The sequence below is a fragment of the Dendropsophus ebraccatus genome, chromosome 13 (genome assembly GCF_027789765.1).
Source record: "Dendropsophus ebraccatus isolate aDenEbr1 chromosome 13, aDenEbr1.pat, whole genome shotgun sequence".
Lineage (NCBI taxonomy): Eukaryota > Metazoa > Chordata > Amphibia > Anura > Hylidae > Dendropsophus > Dendropsophus ebraccatus.
In genome coordinates, this window is record NC_091466.1 from 79,976,887 (window position 1) to 79,999,140 (window position 22,254).

The 22,254-nt window shown below is 50.0% G+C and overlaps 1 protein-coding gene across 2 annotated transcripts; it reads left to right on the forward strand.

Moving 5' to 3' along the window:
* Nucleotides 1–1,526: 1,526 nt before the first annotated feature.
* CCDC197 (coiled-coil domain containing 197) lies at nucleotides 1,527–21,209 on the forward strand. 2 transcript variants are annotated; one of them, XM_069950351.1, is made up of 10 exons: nucleotides 1,527–1,650; nucleotides 4,411–4,519; nucleotides 9,372–9,417; nucleotides 12,574–12,750; nucleotides 13,659–13,816; nucleotides 13,952–14,034; nucleotides 14,772–14,944; nucleotides 15,867–15,977; nucleotides 17,786–17,902; nucleotides 20,786–21,209. In XM_069950351.1, exons 2-10 carry the CDS (start codon nucleotides 4,419–4,421, stop codon nucleotides 20,969–20,971), a joined length of 1,152 nt encoding a protein of 383 aa, XP_069806452.1. In that variant the 5' UTR covers nucleotides 1,527–1,650; nucleotides 4,411–4,418; the 3' UTR covers nucleotides 20,972–21,209. The 2 variants fall into 2 exon arrangements, with proteins under 2 accessions (XP_069806452.1, XP_069806453.1); XM_069950352.1 differs by lacking the exon at nucleotides 1,527–1,650 and having other exon boundaries at nucleotides 4,210–4,519.
* Nucleotides 21,210–22,254: the final 1,045 nt, after the last annotated feature.

Consider the following 22,254-nt stretch of genomic DNA (forward strand, 5'->3'; position numbering starts at 1 on the left):
CCTCTCACCTGCACCTACAGTTACCAGAGCGCTATTACTGTATTGCACTCAAGATCTTTAGTGAACGGACGTTATTCTGGTTAAGCAATTGGACTCTGGTCTATTCTTCCTGCACCCACACACCAGGTTACACTTGGGTTATTCCAAATCTGGGTGGGTTTCAATGCCGCTCCAGGCTACCATGACAAGTGCCAAAGTGACCCACCGAGCCGCCACAACCCCGCACAGGCTACCCTGGCCTTCCGCGAGTGCTCCTGGGGGCTGTGTGGGCCAGTCTGGGTCTATAGGATACTGCTCCGCCATGTCCACCCCTGATAGTACCCGCTGTTACTGGGTATATAACCGCACAGAGATGCCTGCGATGCCTCCGTGTCCACCCCTGATAGTACCCGCTGTTACTGGGTATATAACCGCACAGAGATGCCTGCGATGCCTCCGTGTCCACCCCTGATAGTACCCGCTGTTACTGTGTATATAACCGCACAGAGATGCCTGCGATGCCTCCGTGTCCACCCCTGATAGTACCCGCTGTTACCGGGTATATAACCGCATAGAGATGCCTGCGATGCCTCCATGTCCACCCCTGATAGTACCCGCTGTTACTGGGTATATAACCGCACAGAGATGTCTGCGATGCCTCCATGTCCAGCCCTGATAGTACCCGCTGTTACTGGGTATATAACCGCACAGAGATGCCTGCGATGCCTCCATGTCCACCCCTGATAGTACCCGCTGTTACTGGGTATATAACCGCACAGAGATGCCTGCGATGCCTCCGTGTCCACCCCTGATAGTACCCGCTGTTACTGGGAATATAACCGCACAGAGATGCCTGCGATGCCTCCGTGTCCACCCCTGATAGTACCCGCTGTTACTGGGAATATAACCGCACAGAGATGCCTGCGATGCCTCCGTGTCCACCCCTGATAGTACCCGCTGTTACTGGGTATATAACCGCACAGAGATGCCTGCGATGCCTCCGTGTCCACCCCTGATAGTACCCGCTGTTACTGGGTATATAACCGCACAGAGATGCCTGCGATGCCTCCGTGTCCACCCCTGATAGTACCCGCTGTTACTGGGTATATAACCGCACAGAGATGCCTGCGATGCCTCCATGTCCACCCCTGATAGTACCCGCTGTTACTGGGTATATAACCGCACAGAGATGCCTGCGATGCCTCCATGTCCACCCCTGATAGTACCCGCTGTTACTGGGTATATAACCGCACAGAGATGCCTGCGATGCCTCCATGTCCACCCCTGATAGTACCCGCTGTTACTGGGAATATAACCGCACAGAGATGTCTGCGATGCCTCCATGTCCACCCCTGATAGTACCCGCTGTTACTGGGTATATAACCGCACAGAGATGCCTGCGATGCCTCCATGTCCACCCCTGATAGTACCCGCTGTTACTGGGTATATAACCGCACAGAGATGCCTGCGATGCCTCTATGTTTAGCAGCCGGAGATGCAGCCAAATATATGTCAGTATCAAAGTTCTATTAAAGCGAAGCCTCCAGCCGGCTCTACACTCCATGGCGGGTGACCTTCCCTGTCACTGATAACTCCAGCAGCTACGACCTCTCCATGGGAACGGCCGAGAGAGACTGCGGCCGGATCAGGCTGATTGTTTAGATTGTGAAGGTATATACTGAATATATATAACTGTATATAATGGTGGGTGATGAGGGGGGGGAGGCCGGGGAGAGGCTTGAGGGAGGGGGGGGAGAGGCTGCAGGGGGGGGGAGAGGCTGCAGGGGGGGGGAGAGGCTGCAGGGGGAGGGAGAGGCTTGAGAGATGGGGGGAAGAGGCTGCAGGGGGGGGGGAGAGGCTGCAGGGGGGGGTTGAGGGAGGGGGGGGAAAGGCTGCGGGGGGGGGTTGGGGGAGGGGGGGGAAAGGCTGCAGGGGGGGGGGAGGGAGAGGCTGGAGGGAGGTGGGGGAGAGGCTTCAGGGAGGTGGGGGAGAGGCTTCCGGGAGATGGGGGAGAGGCTGCGGGGAGATGGGGGAGAGGCTGGAGAGAGATGGGGGAGAGGCTGGAGAGAGATGGGGGAGAGGCTGGAGAGAGATGGGGGAGAGGCTGCAGGGAGATGGGGGAAAAGGCTGGAGGGTGATGTGGCGGAGGCCGGGGAGAGGCTGGAGGGAGGCCGGGGGAGAGGCTGCAGGGAGGTGGAGGGGAGGGAAAGGCTGGAGGGAGATGGGGGAGAGGCTGGAGGGAGGCCGGGGGAGAGGCTGGAGGGAGGCTGGGGAGAGGCTGCAGGGAGGTGGGGGGACAGGCTGGAGAGAGGCAGGGGAGAGACTGCGGGGAGGCTGTAGGGAGGTGGGGGAGAGGCTGGAGGGTGATGTGGCGGAGGCCGGGGAGAGGCTGCAGGGAGGTGGGGGAGAGGCTGGAGGGAGGTGGGGAAGAGGCTGCAGGGAGGCAGGGGAGAGGCTGGAGGGAGGCTGATGGATGGGGTTAATAATGGCCGGCAGCATACACTGTGAGTGGAGACCTGTTCCTGCAGAGTGAGCGGGGGTCTCGGTCGCACTGGGCTTTAGGACCCTGTATAGGACAGTGCTTCTCAAACTGTCAGGCGCCCCCTAGTTGTTGGTGAGGCCCAGCTGGGGAGCCAGTTTTCACAAAAGTAACTATTATCTGCACAGTCCTTTTGCTGTTTGCAAAAATCTCCATGTTAGCAACATTATTAACTTATTTATTACTTGCTTTATTAGTATCTAGAGCTTGGGAGATGGGTGGTAGGTGGCCCCAGCAGTATTCTCCATGTCCACCCCTGATAGTACCCACTGTTACTGGGTATATAGCTTTTATCAGCTTTTAAATAGACTTTCACCAGATGGTGAGGCCCGGGCGCCCTCTTGGTCAGTGTGGTGAGGCCCAGGCATCCTCTTGGTCAGTCTGGTGAGGCCCAGGCATCCTCTTGGTCAGTGTGGTGAGGCCCAGGCATCCTCTTGGTCAGTCTGGTGAGGCCCAGGCATCCTCTTGGTCAGTCTGGTGAGGCCCAGGCATCCTCTTGGTCAGTGTGGTGAGGCCCAGGCATCCTCTCGGTCAGTCTGGTGAGGCCCAGGCATCCTCTTGGTCAGTGTGGTGAGGCCCAGGCATCCTCTTGGTCAGTGTGGTGAGGCCCAGGCGCCCTCTCGGTCAGTCTGGTGAGGCCCAGGCGCCCTCTCGGTCAGTCTGGTGAGGCCCAGGCGCCCTCTCGGTCAGTGTGGTGAGGCCCAGGCATCCTCTTGGTCAGTGTGGTGAGGCCCAGGCGCCCTCTTGGTCAGTGTGGTGAGGCCCAGGCGCCCTCTCGGTCAGTCTGGTGAGGCCCAGGCGCCCTCTCGGTCAGTGTGGTGAGGCCCAGGCATCCTCTTGGTCAGTGTGGTGAGGCCCAGGCGCCCTCTTGGTCAGTGTGGTGAGGCCCAGGCGCCCTCTCGGTCAGTCTGGTGAGGCCCAGGCATCCTCTTGGTCAGTGTGGTGAGGCCCAGGCATCCTCTTGGTCAGTGTGGTGAGGCCCAGGCACCCTCTTGGTCAGTGTGGTGAGGCCCGGGCATCCTCTTGGTCTGTTGGGTGAGGCCCGGGCACCCTCTTGGTCAGTGTGGTGAGGCCCAGGCGCCCTCTCGGTCAGTCTGGTGAGGCCCGGGCATCCTCTTGGTCAGTGTGGTGAGGCCCGGGCATCCTCTTGGTCAGTGTGGTGAGGCCCAGGCGCCCTCTTGGTCTGTTGGGTAAGGCTCCAGTATAAAAAGTTTGAGAAGCGCTGCTCTGTAGGACACTCTGCCACCGCAGTTATGGTCCATACGAGACTTGTCAGTCATTTTTGTGGATCAGTAAATATACGGACCATATGAAACTAACAGCCGTGTAATGGTGGAAGGTGTGAATGAGGCCTGAGCGTGCGATTACACACTCTGCTTCCCGGTTCTGTAATAGGAATATATATATATATATATATATATATATATATATATATATATATATATATATAGTCACGTGACGGACACCAAGGACCCTACTGAGCTTCATGGTGTCCGATATATCAGGGTATTACAGGACCGCTGACTGGGACCAGAGCGGAGACAAAGCAAACAGGGCCTCCCCCCCCCCCCCCCCCCCCATATGTCAGGCGGCCAGGACTGTATATACACTCAGCTGTGACGTCACTGATCTGCACCCCCATGTCAGGCGGCCAGGACTGTATATACACTCAGCTGTGACGTCACTGGTCCGCACTGCTGCCTGTAATCCGGCTGGCTGTGTGTACAGGCTCCAGGTTACCACACAAGCCGCAGCTACAGCAAACAGGCTGGAGGAGGCGGGGCGGGGCCTGTGTGATTGATGGCCGGTTGCTATGGTGATAGAACGCCGTCCCGGCTGGTGCATTCCGCTGCAGGATACAATGTAACTTCTCTGCTCGGTTGTGTCCGGAGGCCTCGGGATGGCGGAGAGGGAGCAGCCCCCCGGGGACCCCCCGAAGTATCAGCTCCACCTGGAGGTCGGGAAGAGGAACGTGTTCGTCACCCAACTGGAGGAGGGCAGGTGAGAGGGTTAACCCCTACAGTGCGGGGGCAGGGAGCAGTCACCTGACCAAGTCTATCCCTACAGCTGCTATATACTGTATACAATTATATATGTACAGCCGGTATAGCCTGGGTATATACAGTATATGTTATATATGTACAGCCGGTATAACCTAGGTATATACAGTATATGTTATATATGTACAGCTGGTATAACCTGGGTATATACTGTATACAATTATATATGTACAGCCGGTATAACCTGGGGATATAGTGTATATAATTATATATGTACAGCCGGTATAACCTGGGTATATACTGTATACAATTATATATGTACAGCCGGTATAACCTGGGTATATACAGTATATAATTATATATGTACAGCTGGTATAACCTGGGTATATACAGTATATGTTATATATGTACAGCCGGTATAACCTAGGTATATACAGTATATGTTATATATGTACAGCTGGTATAAGCTGGATATATACTGTATACAATTATATATGTACAGCTGGTATAACCTGGGTATATACTGTATACAATTATATATGTACAGCTGGTATAACCTGGGTATATACTATATACAATTATATATGTACAGCCGGTATAACCTGGGTATATACTGTATACAATTATATATGTACAGCCGGTATAGCCTGGGTATATACAGTATATGTTATATATGTACAGCCGGTATAACCTAGGTATATACAGTATATGTTATATATGTACAGCTGGTATAAGCTGGATATATACTGTATACAATTATATATGTACAGCTGGTATAACCTGGGTATATACTGTATACAATTATATATGTACAGCTGGTATATACTATATACAATTATATATGTACAGCCGGTATAACCTGGGTATATACTGTATACAATTATATATGTACAGCCGGTATAGCCTGGGTATATACAGTATATGTTATATATGTACAGCCGGTATAACCTAGGTATATACAGTATATGTTATATATGTACAGCTGGTATAAGCTGGATATATACTGTATACAATTATATATGTACAGCTGGTATAACCTGGGTATATACTGTATACAATTATATATGTACAGCTGGTATAACCTGGGTATATACTATATACAATTATATATGTACAGCCGGTATAACCTGGGTATATACTGTATATAATTATATATGTACAGCTGGTATAACCTGGGTATATACTATATACTATATACAATTATATATGTACAGCCGCTATAACCTGGGTATATACAGTATATGTTATATATGTACAGCCGGTATAACCTAGGTATATACAGTATATGTTATATATGTACAGCTGGTATAACCTGGGTATATACTGTATACAATTATATATGTACAGCCGGTATAACCTGGGTATATACAGTATACAATTATATATGTACAGCTGGTATAACCTGGGTATATACTGTATATAATTATATATGTACAGCTGGTATAACCTGGGTATATACTATATACAATTATATATGTACAGCCGGTATAACCTGGGTATATACTGTATATAATTATATATGTACAGCTGGTATAACCTGGGTATATACAGTATATAATTATATATGTACAGCTGGTATAACCTGGGTATATACTGTATATAATTATATATGTACAGCTGGTATAACCTGGGGATCTCCTGTATATAATTATATATGTACAGCTGGTGTAACCGGGGTATATACTGTATATATTATATATGTACAGCTGGTACAACCTGGGTATATACTGTATATAATTATATATGTACAGCTGGTATAACCTGGGAATATACTGTATATAATTATATATGTACAGCTGGTATAACCTGGGAATATACTGTATATAATTATATATGTACAGCTGGTATAACCTGGGTATATACAGTATATAATTATATATGTACAGCTCGTATAACCTGGGTATATACTGTATATAATTATATATGTACAGCCGGTATAACCTGGGTATATACTGTATTTATTATATATGTACAGCTGGTATAACCTGGGTATATACAGTATATATTATATATGTACAGCTGCTATATACTGTATATAATTATATATGTACAGCTGGTATAACCTGGGTATATACTGTATATAATTATATATGTACAGCTGGTATAACCTGGGTATATACTGTATATAATTATATATGTACAGCTGGTATAACCTGGGTATATACTGAATATAATTATATAGGTACAGCTGGTATAACCTGGGTATATACTGTATATAATTATATAGGTACAGCTGGTATAACCTGGGTATATACTGAATATAATTATATAGGTACAGCTGGTATAACCTGGGTATATACTGAATATAATTATATAGGTACAGCTGGTATAACCTGGGTATATACTGTATATAATTATATATATGTACAGCTGGTATAACCTGGGTATATACTGTATATAATGTACAGCCGGTATAACCTGGGTATATACTGTATATAATTATATATATGTACAGCTGGTATAACCTGGGTATATACTGTATATAATTATATATGTACAGCTGGTATAACCTGGGTATATACTGTATATAATGTACAGCTGGTATAACCTGGGTATATACAGTATATGTTATATATGTACAGCTGGTATAACCTGGGTATATACTGTATATAATTATATATGTACAGCTAGTATAACCTGGGTATATACTGTATATAATTATATATGTACAGCCGGTATAACCTGGGTATATACTGTATTTATTATATATGTACAGCTGGTATAACCTCGGTATATACAGTATATATTATATATGTACAGCTGCTATATACTGTATATAATTATATATGTACAGCCGGTATAACCTGGGTATATACAGTATATATTATATATGTACAGCTGCTATATACTGTATATAATTATATATGTACAGCTGGTATAACCTGGGTATATACTGTATATAATTATATATGTACAGCTGGTATAACCTGGGTATATACTGTATATAATTATATATGTACAGCCGGTATAACCTGGGTATATACTGTATTTATTATATATGTACAGCTGGTATAACCTGGGTATATACTGTATATAATGTACAGCCGGTATAACCTGGGTATATACTGTATATAATTATATATATGTACAGCTGGTATAACCTGGGTATATACTGTATATAATTATATATGTACAGCTGGTATAACCTGGGTATATACTGTATATAATGTACAGCTGGTATAACCTGGGTATATACAGTATATGTTATATATGTACAGCTGGTATAACCTGGGTATATACTGTATATAATTATATATGTACAGCTCGTATAACCTGGGTATATACTGTATATAATTATATATGTACAGCCGGTATAACCTGGGTATATACTGTATTTATTATATATGTACAGCTGGTATAACCTGGGTATATACAGTATATATTATATATGTACAGCTGCTATATACTGTATATAATTATATATGTACAGCTGGTATAACCTGGGTATATACTGTATATAATTATATATGTACAGCTGGTATAACCTGGGTATATACTGTATATAATTATATATGTACAGCTGGTATAACCTGGGTATATACTGTATATAATTATATATGTACAGCTGGTATAACCTGGGTATATACTGAATATAATTATATAGGTACAGCTGGTATAACCTGGGTATATACTGTATATAATTATATAGGTACAGCTGGTATAACCTGGGTATATACTGAATATAATTATATAGGTACAGCTGGTATAACCTGGGTATATACTGAATATAATTATATAGGTACAGCTGGTATAACCTGGGTATATACTGAATATAATTATATATATGTACAGCTGGTATAACCTGGGTATATACAGTATATATTATATATGTACAGCTGCTATATACTGTATATAATTATATATGTACAGCTGGTATAACCTGGGTATATACTGTATATAATTATATATGTACAGCTGGTATAACCTGGGTATATACTGAATATAATTATATAGGTACAGCTGGTATAACCTGGGTATATACTGTATATAATTATATAGGTACAGCTGGTATAACCTGGGTATATACTGTATATAATTATATAGGTACAGCTGGTATAACCTGGGTATATACTGAATATAATTATATAGGTACAGCTGGTATAACCTGGGTATATACTGAATATAATTATATAGGTACAGCTGGTATAACCTGGGTATATACTGAATATAATTATATATATGTACAGCTGGTATAACCTGGGTATATACAGTATATATTATATATGTACAGCTGCTATATACTGTATATAATTATATATGTACAGCTGGTATAACCTGGGTATATACTGTATATAATTATATATGTACAGCTGGTATAACCTGGGTATATACTGAATATAATTATATAGGTACAGCTGGTATAACCTGGGTATATACTGTATATAATTATATAGGTACAGCTGGTATAACCTGGGTATATACTGAATATAATTATATAGGTACAGCTGGTATAACCTGGGTATATACTGAATATAATTATATAGGTACAGCTGGTATAACCTGGGTATATACTGAATATAATTATATATATGTACAGCTGGTATAACCTGGGTATATACTGTATATAATTATATATGTACAGCTGGTATAACCTGGGTATATACTGTATATAATTATATAGGTACAGCTGGTATAACCTGGGTATATACTGTATATAATTATATAGGTACAGCTGGTATAACCTGGGTATATACTGTATGGGCTGGGATGTCGGGGTGCGGTCTCGGCTATCGGGGTGCGGGCTTGGCTGGCAGGGTTCGCTGTCACTGTGTAGTATGGAGAGTAGGTCTCGGGGGTCTCTGTGGGGAGCGGACTGTAAATCTTCACTATGAAGCTGTAACTTTGTTTTTCAGGGATGAGGATGAAGATGATGTCACTCAGATCCCGGTGATAAAAGAGGTAGTGGTGACGCTTGCTCCCAGTAATGTATGTGTGTTGTCTATGAGGTGTGGAGACCCCCCTACACGCTGATCACGGGGGTCTTGTTGCCCCCTACACCCCTCCCCATGATTGGACTGTGACTGCTGGGAGCTACTGATGGATCCCCTTGCAGTCAGTGACTATCCGCAGCAGGGTGCATGCTGGGCTCCTCCATGGCCTGCAGCTCTGCTGAGGGTTTGTTACAGCTGCATCTTCCCCCCCCCCCCCCCCCGGCTGATGCCGCCACTGATACACTGAAACAAACTCTCAGCACTGGGTCCAATAGTAAGAGAACAGGAGCTGTGGGGAGTAAGAGGGGAGCCGTCACCAGATGGAAGATATTACAGAGACTGTGTAATGCTGGGCATGCTGGGAGTTGTAGTCTGGTCCAATGTCTGTGGGGGCCTCCTCATTCTGGTATAACATGTGACCCCACAATCCGGGTGACAGGCAACAGATCATAGCAGTTATACAGTCTGTAAAGGAGGGGACTGGGGGGGGGGGGACAAGGGGAATCATGGGACGGGGACACCAGGTATAGAGGGGAATCATGGGACAGGGGCACCAGGAAGAGTAAAGAGGGGAATCATGGGACAGGGGCACCAGGTATAGAGGGGAATCATGGGACAGGGGCACCAGGTATAGAGGGGAATCATGGGACAGGGACACCAGGTATAGAGGGGAATCATGGGACGGGGGCACCAGGAAGAGTAAAGAGGGGAATCATGGGACAGGGGCACCAGGTATAGAGGGGAATCATGGGACAGGGGCACCAGGAAGAGTAAAGAGGGGAATCATGGGACAGGGGCACCAGGTATAGAGGGGAATCATGGGACAGGGGCACCAGGTATAGAGGGGAATCATGGGACAGGGACACCAGGTATAGAGGGGAATCATGGGACGGGGGCACCAGGAAGAGTAAAGAGGGGAATCATGGGACAGGGGCACCAGGTATAGAGGGGAATCATGGGACAGGGGCATCAGGTAAGAGGGGAATCATGGGACAGGGACACCAGGTATAGAGGGGAATCATGGGACAGAAACACCAGGTATAGAGGGGAATCATGGGACAGGGACACCAGGTATAGAGGGGAATCATGGGACAGGGGCACCAGGTATAGAGGGGAATCATGGGACAGGGGCACCAGGTATAGAGGGGAATCATGGGACAGGGACACCAGGTATAGAGGGGAATCATGGGACGGGGGCACCAGGAAGAGTAAAGAGGGGAATCATGGGACAGGGGCACCAGGTATAGAGGGGAATCATGGGACAGGGGCATCAGGTAAGAGGGGAATCATGGGACAGGGACACCAGGTATAGAGGGGAATCATGGGACAGAAACACCAGGTATAGAGGGGAATCATGGGACAGGGACACCAGGTATAGAGGGGAATCATGGGACAGGGGCACCAGGTATAGAGGGGAATCATGGGACAGGGGCACCAGGTATAGAGGGGAATCATGGGACAGGGACACCAGGTATAGAGGGGAATCATGGGACGGGGGCACCAGGAAGAGTAAAGAGGGGAATCATGGGACAGGGGCACCAGGTATAGAGGGGAATCATGGGACAGGGGCATCAGGTAAGAGGGGAATCATGGGACAGGGACACCAGGTATAGAGGGGAATCATGGGACAGAAACACCAGGTATAGAGGGGAATCATGGGACAGAAACACCAGGTATAGAGGGGAATCATGGGACAGGGACACCAGGTATAGAGGGGAATCATGGGGCGGGGACACCAGGTATAGAGGGGAATCATGGGACAGGGACACCAGGTAAGAGGGGAATCATGGGACAGGGACACCAGGTATAGAGGGGAACCATGGGACAGGGGCCCCAGGTATAGAGGGGAATCATGGGACAGGGGCACCAGGTATAGAGGGGAATCATGGGACAGGGGCACCAGGTATAGCGGGGAATCATGGGACAGGGGCACCAGGTATAGAGGGGAATCATGGGACGGGGGCACCAGGTATAGAGGGGAATCATGGGACGGGGGCACCAGGTATAGAGGGGAATCATGGGACGGGGACACCAGGTATAGAGGGGAATCATGGGACAGGGGCACCAGGAAGAGTATAGAGGGGAATCATGGGACGGGGGCACCAGATATAGAGGTGAATCATGGGACGGGGGCACCAGGTATAGAGGGGAATCATGGGACGGGGGCACCAGGTATAGAGGGGAATCATGGGACGGGGGCACCAGGTATAGAGGGGAATCATGGGACGGGGGCACCAGGTATAGAGGGGAATCATGGGACAGGGACACCAGGTATAGAGGGGAATCATGGGACGGGGGCACCAGGTATAGAGGGGAATCATGGGACGGGGGCACCAGGTATAGAGGGGAATCATGGGACGGGGGCACCAGGTATAAAGGGGAATCATGGGACAGGGGCACCAGGTATAGAGGGGAATCATGGGACAGGGGCACCAGGTATAGAGGGGAATCATGGGACAGGGGCACCAGGTATAGAGGTGAATCATGGGACGGGGGCACCAGGTATAGAGGGGAATCATGGGACGGGGGCACCAGGTATAGAGGGGAATCATGGGACGGGGGCACCAGGTATAGAGGGGAATCATGGGACGGGGACACCAGGTATAGAGGGGAATCATGGGACGGGGGCACCAGGTATAGAGGGGAATCATGGGACAGGGGCACCAGGAAGAGTATAGAGGGGAATCATGGGACAGGGACACCAGGTATAGAGGGGAATCATGGGACAGGGGCACCAGGTATAGAGGGGAATCATGGGACAGGGGCACCAGGTATAGAGGGGAATCATGGGACAGGGGCACCAGGTATAGAGGGGAATCATGGGACAGGGGCACCAGGTATAGAGGTGAATCATGGGACGGGGACACCAGGTATAGAGGGGAATCATGGGACGGGGGCACCAGGTATAGAGGGGAATCATGGGACGGGGGCACCAGGTATAGAGGGGAATCATGGTCCCCTGCAGCGCCCCTCCCTCCCTCTCTCACACACGTATGCTCGGCCAGGGTGAGTGCTCATGTGTGTCAGGTGAAGCTACTGGATGTATAGGCCCTATAGGCCCGGATGGATCCATCTGCTGCCCTATAGGCTGTAAGTCATTGTGTCGTCTCTTTTCTCTCCTGAGGCCGCTGGGAAGATACTGGACACCAGTAAGAACACGTTACAGAAGACGCTGGTGCTGAAGAAAGAGGTGGAGTACGACCGGGTCAGCCAGGAGCTGGTGCACAAGCGGGAGGAGTACGGGGAGCGCATGCGTCTGCTGCAGGAGCACAAGGAGGAGTTTACTGTGAGACAGAAGGAGGTAAGAAGGGTGGAGGAGACCCCCCAGCACTGGAGAACACCCCCAGATCTAAGGAGACCCCCCAGCACTGGAGAACACCCCCAGATTTAAGGAGATCCCCCAGCACTGGAGAACACCCCCAGATCTAGGGAGACCCCCCAGCACTGGAGAACACCCCCAGATCTAAGGAGACCCCCAGCACTGGAGAACACCCCCAGATCTAGGGAGACCCCCCAGCACTGGAGAACACCCCCAGATCTAAGGAGACCCCCAGCACTGGAGAACACTCCCAGATTTAAGGAGACCCCCCAGCACTGGAGAACACCCCCAGATCTATGGAGACCCCCCAGCACTGGAGAACACCCCCAGATCTAAGGAGACCCCCAGCACTGGAGAACACCCCCAGATCTAAGGAGATCCCCCAGCACTGGAGAACACCCCCAGATCTATGGAGACCCCCCAGCACTGGAGAACACCCCCAGATCTAAGGAGACCCCCCAGCACTGGAGAACACCCCCAGATCTAAGGAGACCCCCCAGCACTGGAGAACACCCCCAGATCGAAGGAGACCCCCCAGCACTGGAGAACACCCCCAGATTGAAGGAGACCCCCCAGCACTGGAGAACACCCCCAGATTGAAGGAGACCCCCCAGCACTGGAGAACACCCCCAGATTGAAGGAGACCCCCCAGCACTGGAGAACACCCCCAGATCGAAGGAGAGCCCCCAGCACTGGAGAACACCCCCAGATCGAAGGAGACCCCCCAGCACTAGAGAACACCCCCAGATTGGCAGAGACTCCCCCCCCCCCCCCCCCCCCCCCAGCACTGGCAGAGACCCCCAAAGCAGAGGAGACCCCCCCCCCCCCAGCACTCCTAGGCTGGAGGAGACCCTCTGATAGTACTCAGATATTGTCTCCATTGTCGGCAGTACTCGGAGAAGGCTGAGAAGTTTGAGGGGTTCCTGAAGGACAGCGACGCCAAGAGAAGACGGGCGATAGCCAAGTACCAGGCCGAGACGCGGCAGAACGAGCTCCGGCAGATCGAGATTGTAGAGCTGGCGGCCCAACTGGAGGACAGGAGGAAGAGGTAGCGTGGGGGTCCTGTCTGTTACCCCCTCTGGGTGGTGATGGTCCTGTGTGTCCTCCTCATAGAGCGCCCCCCCCCGGGGTCAGAGGGTTATCGGGTATTTCACTGATTGTTTTCCCGTCTTTCTGTTCTCAGACAAAAGAATCTGCACAAAAGGATCAAGACGCATAAGTTGTATGAGAATTTCCTGCTGAAAATGGTGGAGAAGGTTCCAGAGAGTAAGTAACTGGGAATATACTGGTGAGCACACATCAGACTGGTCGGCTCCATTGAGGCTGAATATATGAATATATATATATATATTGTCAGTAATAGCCCCCCCTATATATCCACCCAAACAATGTCCAGCCATTGTATACAGCCCCCAGTGGTGACGCCCAGTATATAGCAGCCATTGTATACAGCCCCCCCAAGGCCCGGACCCCATAGCCCTGTGATGTGTACCCCCCCGGACCCCATAGCCCCCTGTGATGTGTCCCCCGGACCCCATAGCCCCCTGTGATGTGTCCCCCCATAGCCCCCTGTGATGTGTCCCCCCATAGCCCCCTGTGATGTGTCCCCCCATAGCCCCCTGTGATGTGTCCCCCCATAGCCCCCTGTGATGTGTGCCCCCTTAGCCCCCTGTGATGTGCCCCCCAGATCCCATAGCCCCCTGTGATGTGTACCCCCATAGCCCCCTGTGATGTGTGCCCCCTTAACCCCCTGTGATGTGCCCCCCAGATCCCATAGCCCCCTGTGATGTGTACCCCCATAGCCCCCTGTGATGTGTGCCCCCTTAGCCCCCTGTGATGTGCCCCCCAGATCCCATAGCCCCCTGTGATGTGTACCCCCATAGCCCCCTGTGATGTGTGCCCCCTTAGCCCCCTGTGATGTGCCCCCCAGATCCCATAGCCCCCTGTGATGTGTCCCCCCATAGCCCCCTGTGATGTGTCCCCTCCTGTTCCTGTATGTGTAGACTATCTGGAGTACGGGGTGGACTCCCCGGTGAAGGCCATCATCAGACGCTACCAGACCCTCTCTTTGACCAATGAGAACTTGGTGAACAATCTGACGGATCTGGCAGATGACCAGGAGAGCTCCCAGATCCGGCTGGAGGCTCTGAAGAGACAGTACGACACCATGAAGCTGGTAATGTCTCCACCCCGAACCCTGTAGACACCCCAGAAACAGCTCGTATGTCCCCTTCACCAGGTGTCTCACCTCTCAGCAATCTGCTGCAGACTGCTTGTTGTTAGGCTCAGTCTCTAGTAATGGAGCGACCAAGACTGAACACAGGAAGGAATATTCTGCTGGCATAGTCTGTGTAATACAGGATCAGTAATGTATGTACACAGTGACCCCACCAGCAGAATAGTGAGTGCAGCTCTGGAGTATAATACAGGATCAGTAATGTATGTACACAGTGACCCCAGCAGCAGAATAGTGAGTGCAGCTCTGGATATAGATCAGTATGGAGTCATAAATCATTAGTGAAGCTTGGATGGTAACACAGGACGGGAGGACACAATATCCATAATATGGCGCAATCTTATTTAATGCAGAAATGTGAGGCATTAGATTGTAAGCTTAGCAGCCCGGCACCTGCTGTGAGGTTATAGCTGTTGGTGTCGTGTTGCACTCCTGCATGTGATCTCCCCAGAGCTGCGCTCCATTTGTGGTGAAGCTCTGCCAGGATACTTGAGCAATCTCAGGTTGTGCGGTGACTTAATGGCGGGATTAGCTGCCGCTCGCTCACAATACAGGATTGGAAACGAAAAGAACTCAATTCTGAAACATAGTAACAAAGGAAACAATGGCCGAGTGTAAAGATGTCCGAGATAATCCGCAACACCGAGCTGATGTGATGCAGCCAGGGAGCGCCCCCAGCAGGCAGAATTGTGTACCTGATATTCTCATAGGCAATAGACTGTCATAGACATGAATGGGATGGACTGCAGGGAGGGTCCTCGCTCTCTCACCGCTGTACACATGGATTTGGGTGGATTTGATCTTCCCTGTAAATATATAGAACACCATCATGCCTGGTGTCACATGTCTCTGTGTCCCATAGACGATGACCAGTGAGCTGTCCCGGCTGCAGCTCGACTACGACCGACTGCAGGAGAGAAACAAACAGCTGGAGATGACCTTTAACCTGGAGAAGAGTCAGTTCCGAAATCAGGTGAGAACGGCCGCAGGATGGGGGGTGTAGAGAGTGACAGAAGGATACGGAGAGAGGGAGAGAAGGATACGGAGAGAGGGAGAGAAGGATACGGAGAGAGTGACAGAAGGATACGGAGAGAGTGACAGAAGGATACGGAGAGAGTGACAGAAGGATACGGAGAGAGGGACAGGAGGATACGGAGAGAGGGAGAGAAGGATACGGAGAGAGGGAGAGAAGGATACGGAGAGAGGGAGAGAAGGATACGGAGAGAGGGAGAGAAGGATACGGAGAGAGGGAGAGAAGGATACGGAGAGAGGGAGAGAAGGATACGGAGAGTGACAGAAGGATACGGAGAGAGTGACAGAAGGATACGGAGAGAGTGACAGAAGGATACGGAGAGAGTGACAGAAGGATACGGAGAGAGTGACAGAAGGATACGGAGAGAGTGACAGAAGGATACGGAGAGAGTGACAGAAGGATACGGAGAGAGTGACAGAAGGATACGGAGAGAGTGACAGAAGGATACGGAGAGAGTGACAGAAGGATACGGAGAGAGTGACAGAAGGATACGGAGAGAGTGACAGAAGGATACGGAGAGAGTGACAGAAGGATACGGAGAGAGGGAGAGAAGGATACGGAGAGAGGGAGAGAAGGATACGGAGAGAGGGAGAGAAGGATACGGAGAGAGGGAGAGAAGGATACGGAGAGAGGGAGAGAAGGATACGGAGAGAGGGAGAGAAGGATACGGAGAGAGGGAGAGAAGGATACGGAGAGAGGGAGAGAAGGATACGGAGAGAGGGAGAGAAGGATACGGAGAGAGGGAGAGAAGGATACGGAGAGAGGGAGAGAAGGATACGGAGAGAGGGAGAGAAGGATACGGAGAGAAGGATACGGAGAGAGGGAGAGAAGGATACGGAGAGAGGGAGAGAAGGATACGGAGAGAAGGATACGGAGAGAGGGACAGAAGGATACGGAGAGAGTGACAGAAGGATACGGAGAGAGTGACAGAAGAATACGTAGAGAGTGACAGAAGGATACGGAGAGAGGGAGAGAAGGATACGGAGAGAATGACAGAAGGATACGGAGAGAAGGATACGGAGAGAGGGAGAGAAGGATACGGAGAGAGGGAGAGAAGGATACGGAGAGAGGGAGAGAAGGATACGGAGAGAGGGAGAGAAGGATACTATGGAGACTGTGACAGAAGGATACGGAGAGAGTGACAGAAGGATACGGAGAGAGTGAGAGAAGGATACGGAGAGAGGGAGAGAAGGATACGGAGAGAGGGAGAGAAGGATACGGAGAGAGTGAGAGAAGGATACGGAGAGAGGGAGAGAAGGATACGGAGAGAGGGAGAGAAGGATACGGAGAGAGGGAGAGAAGGATACGGAGAGAGTGAGAGAAGGATACGGAGAGAGTGAGAGAAGGATACGGAGAGAGTGAGAGAAGGATACGGAGAGAGTGAGAGAAGGATACGGAGAGAGGGAGAGAAGGATACGGAGAGAGGGAGAGAAGGATACGGAGAGAGGGAGAGAAGGATAATATGGAGACTGTGACAGAACAGACAGCTGTGATGCCTTCAGTGTAATCTGTGCCAAGCAGCCAGAGCTGTAGTGTAAAGCATGGGGGATCAGCTGATCCTGTGAGGGGGGGGACGCCCCCTGTTGGTGGTTGCTGATCATAGCTGGGCTGAGCTGTAGTGTAAAGCAGGGGGGAAGAGTACCGCATCTCCTTGCTGCCCCCTGTTGGTGCAGTGTGTACAGGACCTGCTGTGCTGCGTTGTGGTGGATGTAGTGTTTCTCTGATGCTGATCCCCCTTCTCTCTGCAGAGTGTGGAGATTGGCAGCTTACTGCTGGCTGTCATTAATCTGGCGGAGCAGTGTCACATGAAGCATTACGGGCCGCTGGCGGAGGTGGAGCTTACCCAGAAGCTGGATATGATCAAGGTAAATCCCGATCAACTAATAGATCAATGAACCAACTGGATTACACAGTGATGCTACCAAATGTCCACCCACTGAGCCAACCTACAGCCTAACCACTGAGCCCACCTACAGCCTAACCACTGAGCCAACCTACAACCTAACCACTGAGCCAACCTACAGCCTAACCACTGAGCCCACCTACAGCCTAACCACTGAGCCAACCTACAACCTAACCACTGAGCCAACCTACAACTTAACCACTGAGCCAACCTACAACTTAACCACTGAGCCAACCTACAACGTAACCACTGAGCCAACCTACAGCGTAACCACTGAGCCAACCTACAGCCTAACCACTGAGCCAACCTACAGCGTAACCACTGAACCAACCTACAGCCTAACCACGGAGCCCACCTACAGCCTAACCACTGAGCCAACCTACAGCGTAACCACTGAGCCAACCTACAGCGTAACCACTGAACCAACCTACAGCCTAACCACTGAGCCCACCTACAGCCTAACCACTGAGCCCACCTACAGCCTAACCACTGAGCCAACCTACAACCTAACCACTGAGCCAACCTACAGCGTAACCACTGAACCAACCTACAGCCTAACCACGGAGCCCACCTACAGCCTAACCACTAAGCCAATCTACATCCTAACCACTGAGCCAACCTACAGCCTAACCACTGAGCCTATCTACATACTAACCACTGAGCCCACCTACAGCCTAACCACTGAGCCCACCTACAGCCTAACCACTGAGCCCACCTACAGCCTAACCACTGAGCCCACCTACAGCCTAACCACTGAGCCCACCTACAGCCTAACCACTGAGCCAACCTACAGCCTAACTAGAGATGAGAGAACCTGGAGCATGCTGGAGTCCATCCCAACCCGATCGATCGGTATGTGATTAGCTGGGGCTGCTGAAGCTCTAAGGTTGTCTGGAAAACATGGATACGGCCAATGACTATATCCGTGATTTCCACATAGCCTTAGGGCTTTATCCAACTTCAGCAGCCGCCGCTAATCACATGCCGAACGATCGGGTTCGGATGGACTCCAGCTGCTCCAGGGTCACTCATCCCTAGTACTAACTACTGAGCCAACCTACTAACTACTGAGCCAACCTACAGCCTAACCACTGAGCCAATGCATAACCATAACCTGGGACCCTTTAACATGGGGCGATTATCGGCCAAGTCAGTCATTCAGTGTATCCGTCATCCATCCAACCCCCCCCCCCCCCCAGCCTGTCCGGTGTATTATACACATATATCCTCCAGCCTGTCCGGTGTATTATACACATATATCCACCCCCATCCTGCTCCGGTGTATTATACACATATTTCCCCCCACAGCCTGTCCGGTGTATTATACACATATATCCTCCAGCCTGTCCGGTGTATTATACACATATATCCCCCCCCATCCTGCTCCGTTGTATTATACACATATATCCCCCCCCCAGCCTGTCCGGTGTATTATACACATATATCCTCCAGCCTGTCCGGTGTATTATACACATATATCCCCCCCCCCCATCCTGCTCCAGTGTATTATACACATATATCCCCCCCCATCCTGCTCCGTTGTATTATACACATATATCCCCCCCCAGCCTGTCCGGTGTATTATACACATATATCCTCCAGCCTGTCCGGTGTATTATACACATATTTCCCCCCCCCATCCTGCTCCGGTGTATTATACACATATATCCCCCCCCCCAGCCTGTCCGGTGTATTATACACATATATCTCCCCCCCAGCCTGTCCGGTGTATTATACACATATATCCCCCCCCCCCCAGCCTGTCCGGTGTATTATACACATATATCCTCCAGCCTGTCCGGTGTATTATACACATATATCCCCCCCCCCCCCCATCCTGCTACGGTGTATTATACACATATATCCCCCCCCCCAGCCTGTCCGGTTTATTATACACATATATCCCCCCCCATCCTGCTACGGTGTATTATACACATATATCCCCCCCCCCCCCAGCCTGTCCGGTGTATTATACACATATATCCTCCAGCCTGTCCGGTGTATTATACACATATATCCTCCAGCCTGTCCGGTGTATTATACACATATATCCCCCCCCAGCCTGTCCGGTGTATTATACACATATATCTCCCCCCCAGCCTGTCCGGTGTATTATACACATATATCCCCCCCCAGCCTGTCCGGTGTATTATACACATATATCCTCCAGCCTGCCCGGTGTATTATACACATATATCCTCCAGCCTGTCCGGTGTATTATACACATATATCCCCCCCCAGCCTGTCCGGTGTATTATACACATATATCCTCCAGCCTGTCTGGTGTATTATACACATATATCCCCCCCCCCCATCCTGCTACGGTGTATTATACACATATATCCCCCCCCCCCAGCCTGTCCGGTTTATTATACACATATATCCCCCCTTCCCCAGCCTGTCCGGTGTATTATACACATATATCCCCCCCCCAGCCTGTCCGGTTTATTATACACATATATCCCCCCCCCCCCCAGCCTGTCCAGTGTATTATACACATATATCCCCCCCCCCCCCAGCCTGTCCGGTGTATTATACACATATATCCCCCCTTCCCCAGCCTGTCCGGTGTATTATACACATATATCCCCCCCCATCCTGCTACGGTGTATTATACACATATATCCCCCCCCCCCAGCCTGTCCAGTGTATTATACACATATATCCTCCAGCCTGTCCGGTGTATTATACACATATATCCTCCAGCCTGTCCGGTGTATTATACACATATATCCTCCAGCCTGTCCGGTGTATTATACACATATATCCTCCAGCCTGTCCGGTGTATTATACTCATATATCCTCCAGCCTGTCCGGTGTGTTATAATTTTCCGTCTCTCCTCAGGAATATATTCTGGAAAAGATACAAGTAGAAAAACTGGCAAAGTCTCCGTACGAGGATCTGCAGCTGCTGGCGATTACGGAGGAACATGGCGCCAAAGTGAAGAGGATGCCGGGCAGCAAGGACCGTCAGAAGAAGCCCCTGAGTGGTAACAAGTGGCAGACGGGCAGCGCTGGGGCGAAGGCGTGACGGTTGGAACGCAGCGAGGAGGAGGAGGAAGATGGCCGTGTGGACTGCGCTGATATATACCACATGTAGATATATAGGACTCCCCCTAGTGGTGAGGGGGCAGATGTGCAGCGCTGAGTGTGAGGACAATCCTGATAGAGGAGATGTAGTGGCGGGGTCCTTGTCATCCGCTGAGGGTCCGGTCCAGTGATGGCGGCTCCGACCCCTGATCTCATTGTAAATATAACCTCTGAGAATAAAAAAGAAGTTTTCTAAAGAACCGGATCCTAATAAGTATAATAGTCCAGAAGAAGTCCGCTAATCCGGCAGCCAGTGCCCCCAGGTGTATATACCCCCCCCATATACCGTCAGCTGCTTGTAATCTAAGATCCGTCCCGGGCTCCTTCGTTCGGCAGGTGATGCAGTTATTGTCCTAAAAAACAACTTTTATGCCCATCGGCCGTGGCCTAGGTACAGAGTCACTTTAAATATTCTAGATTATTAGAGATGAAAAATGATATTTATCAGTGACGGGTAAGGGGGGCTCTGGTTTCTTTGTGGAGCTGGTGGGGGGTACACGTTATTGGGGGCTATCTGCCGGTGTCTGCTGGTTGTTCTGCGCTCCATACTATGCCCGATTATCCCGGCAGCTCTGGTGACTCGGGGGTCTCTCTTATTTGTGCAAGGAAGATGAGCGGCTGTGATGGGTAAGAGACCCCCAGACTGATGATGTCACAGCCCTCCGGACTGATGATGTCACAGGCCCCCCCCCCCGGACTGATGATGTCACAGCCCCCCCAGACTGATGATGTCACAGCCTCCCCCCCAGACTGATGATGTCACAGCCCCCCTGGCTTGATGATGTCACAGCCCCCCCCCCCCCCCCCCCCAGACTGATGACGTCACAACCCCCCCCCCCCCCCCCCCCCCCCCCCCCAGACTGATGACGTGTCAGCCTGACACGACAGATGTAGGAGAGCAGAGTTTGTAGGTTCCTTATCTGAGGTTTCCCCTAGGACGGCAGCTCAGTGTAATGTATCATATCAGTCCTGTATATCAACCCAGCTCTGCTCCATCTGTGCGTCTACTACCTGGCTGCCCCTGTTCTACCTTATATTACTGAGGCCGCCCCCCACAGCCAGGAGTCTTATAGACAGACCACCCAATGGATGAGAGATACAGAGATAGTGATGTCAGTGCGCGCCCTGGTGGAGAGCTGTGGTACTGCGAGACGAGGTAGATCCAAGGGTCTCTTCATATACAGGATCCCCGGTCTATAGGGTCTGTTCATATATAGGGCCCCC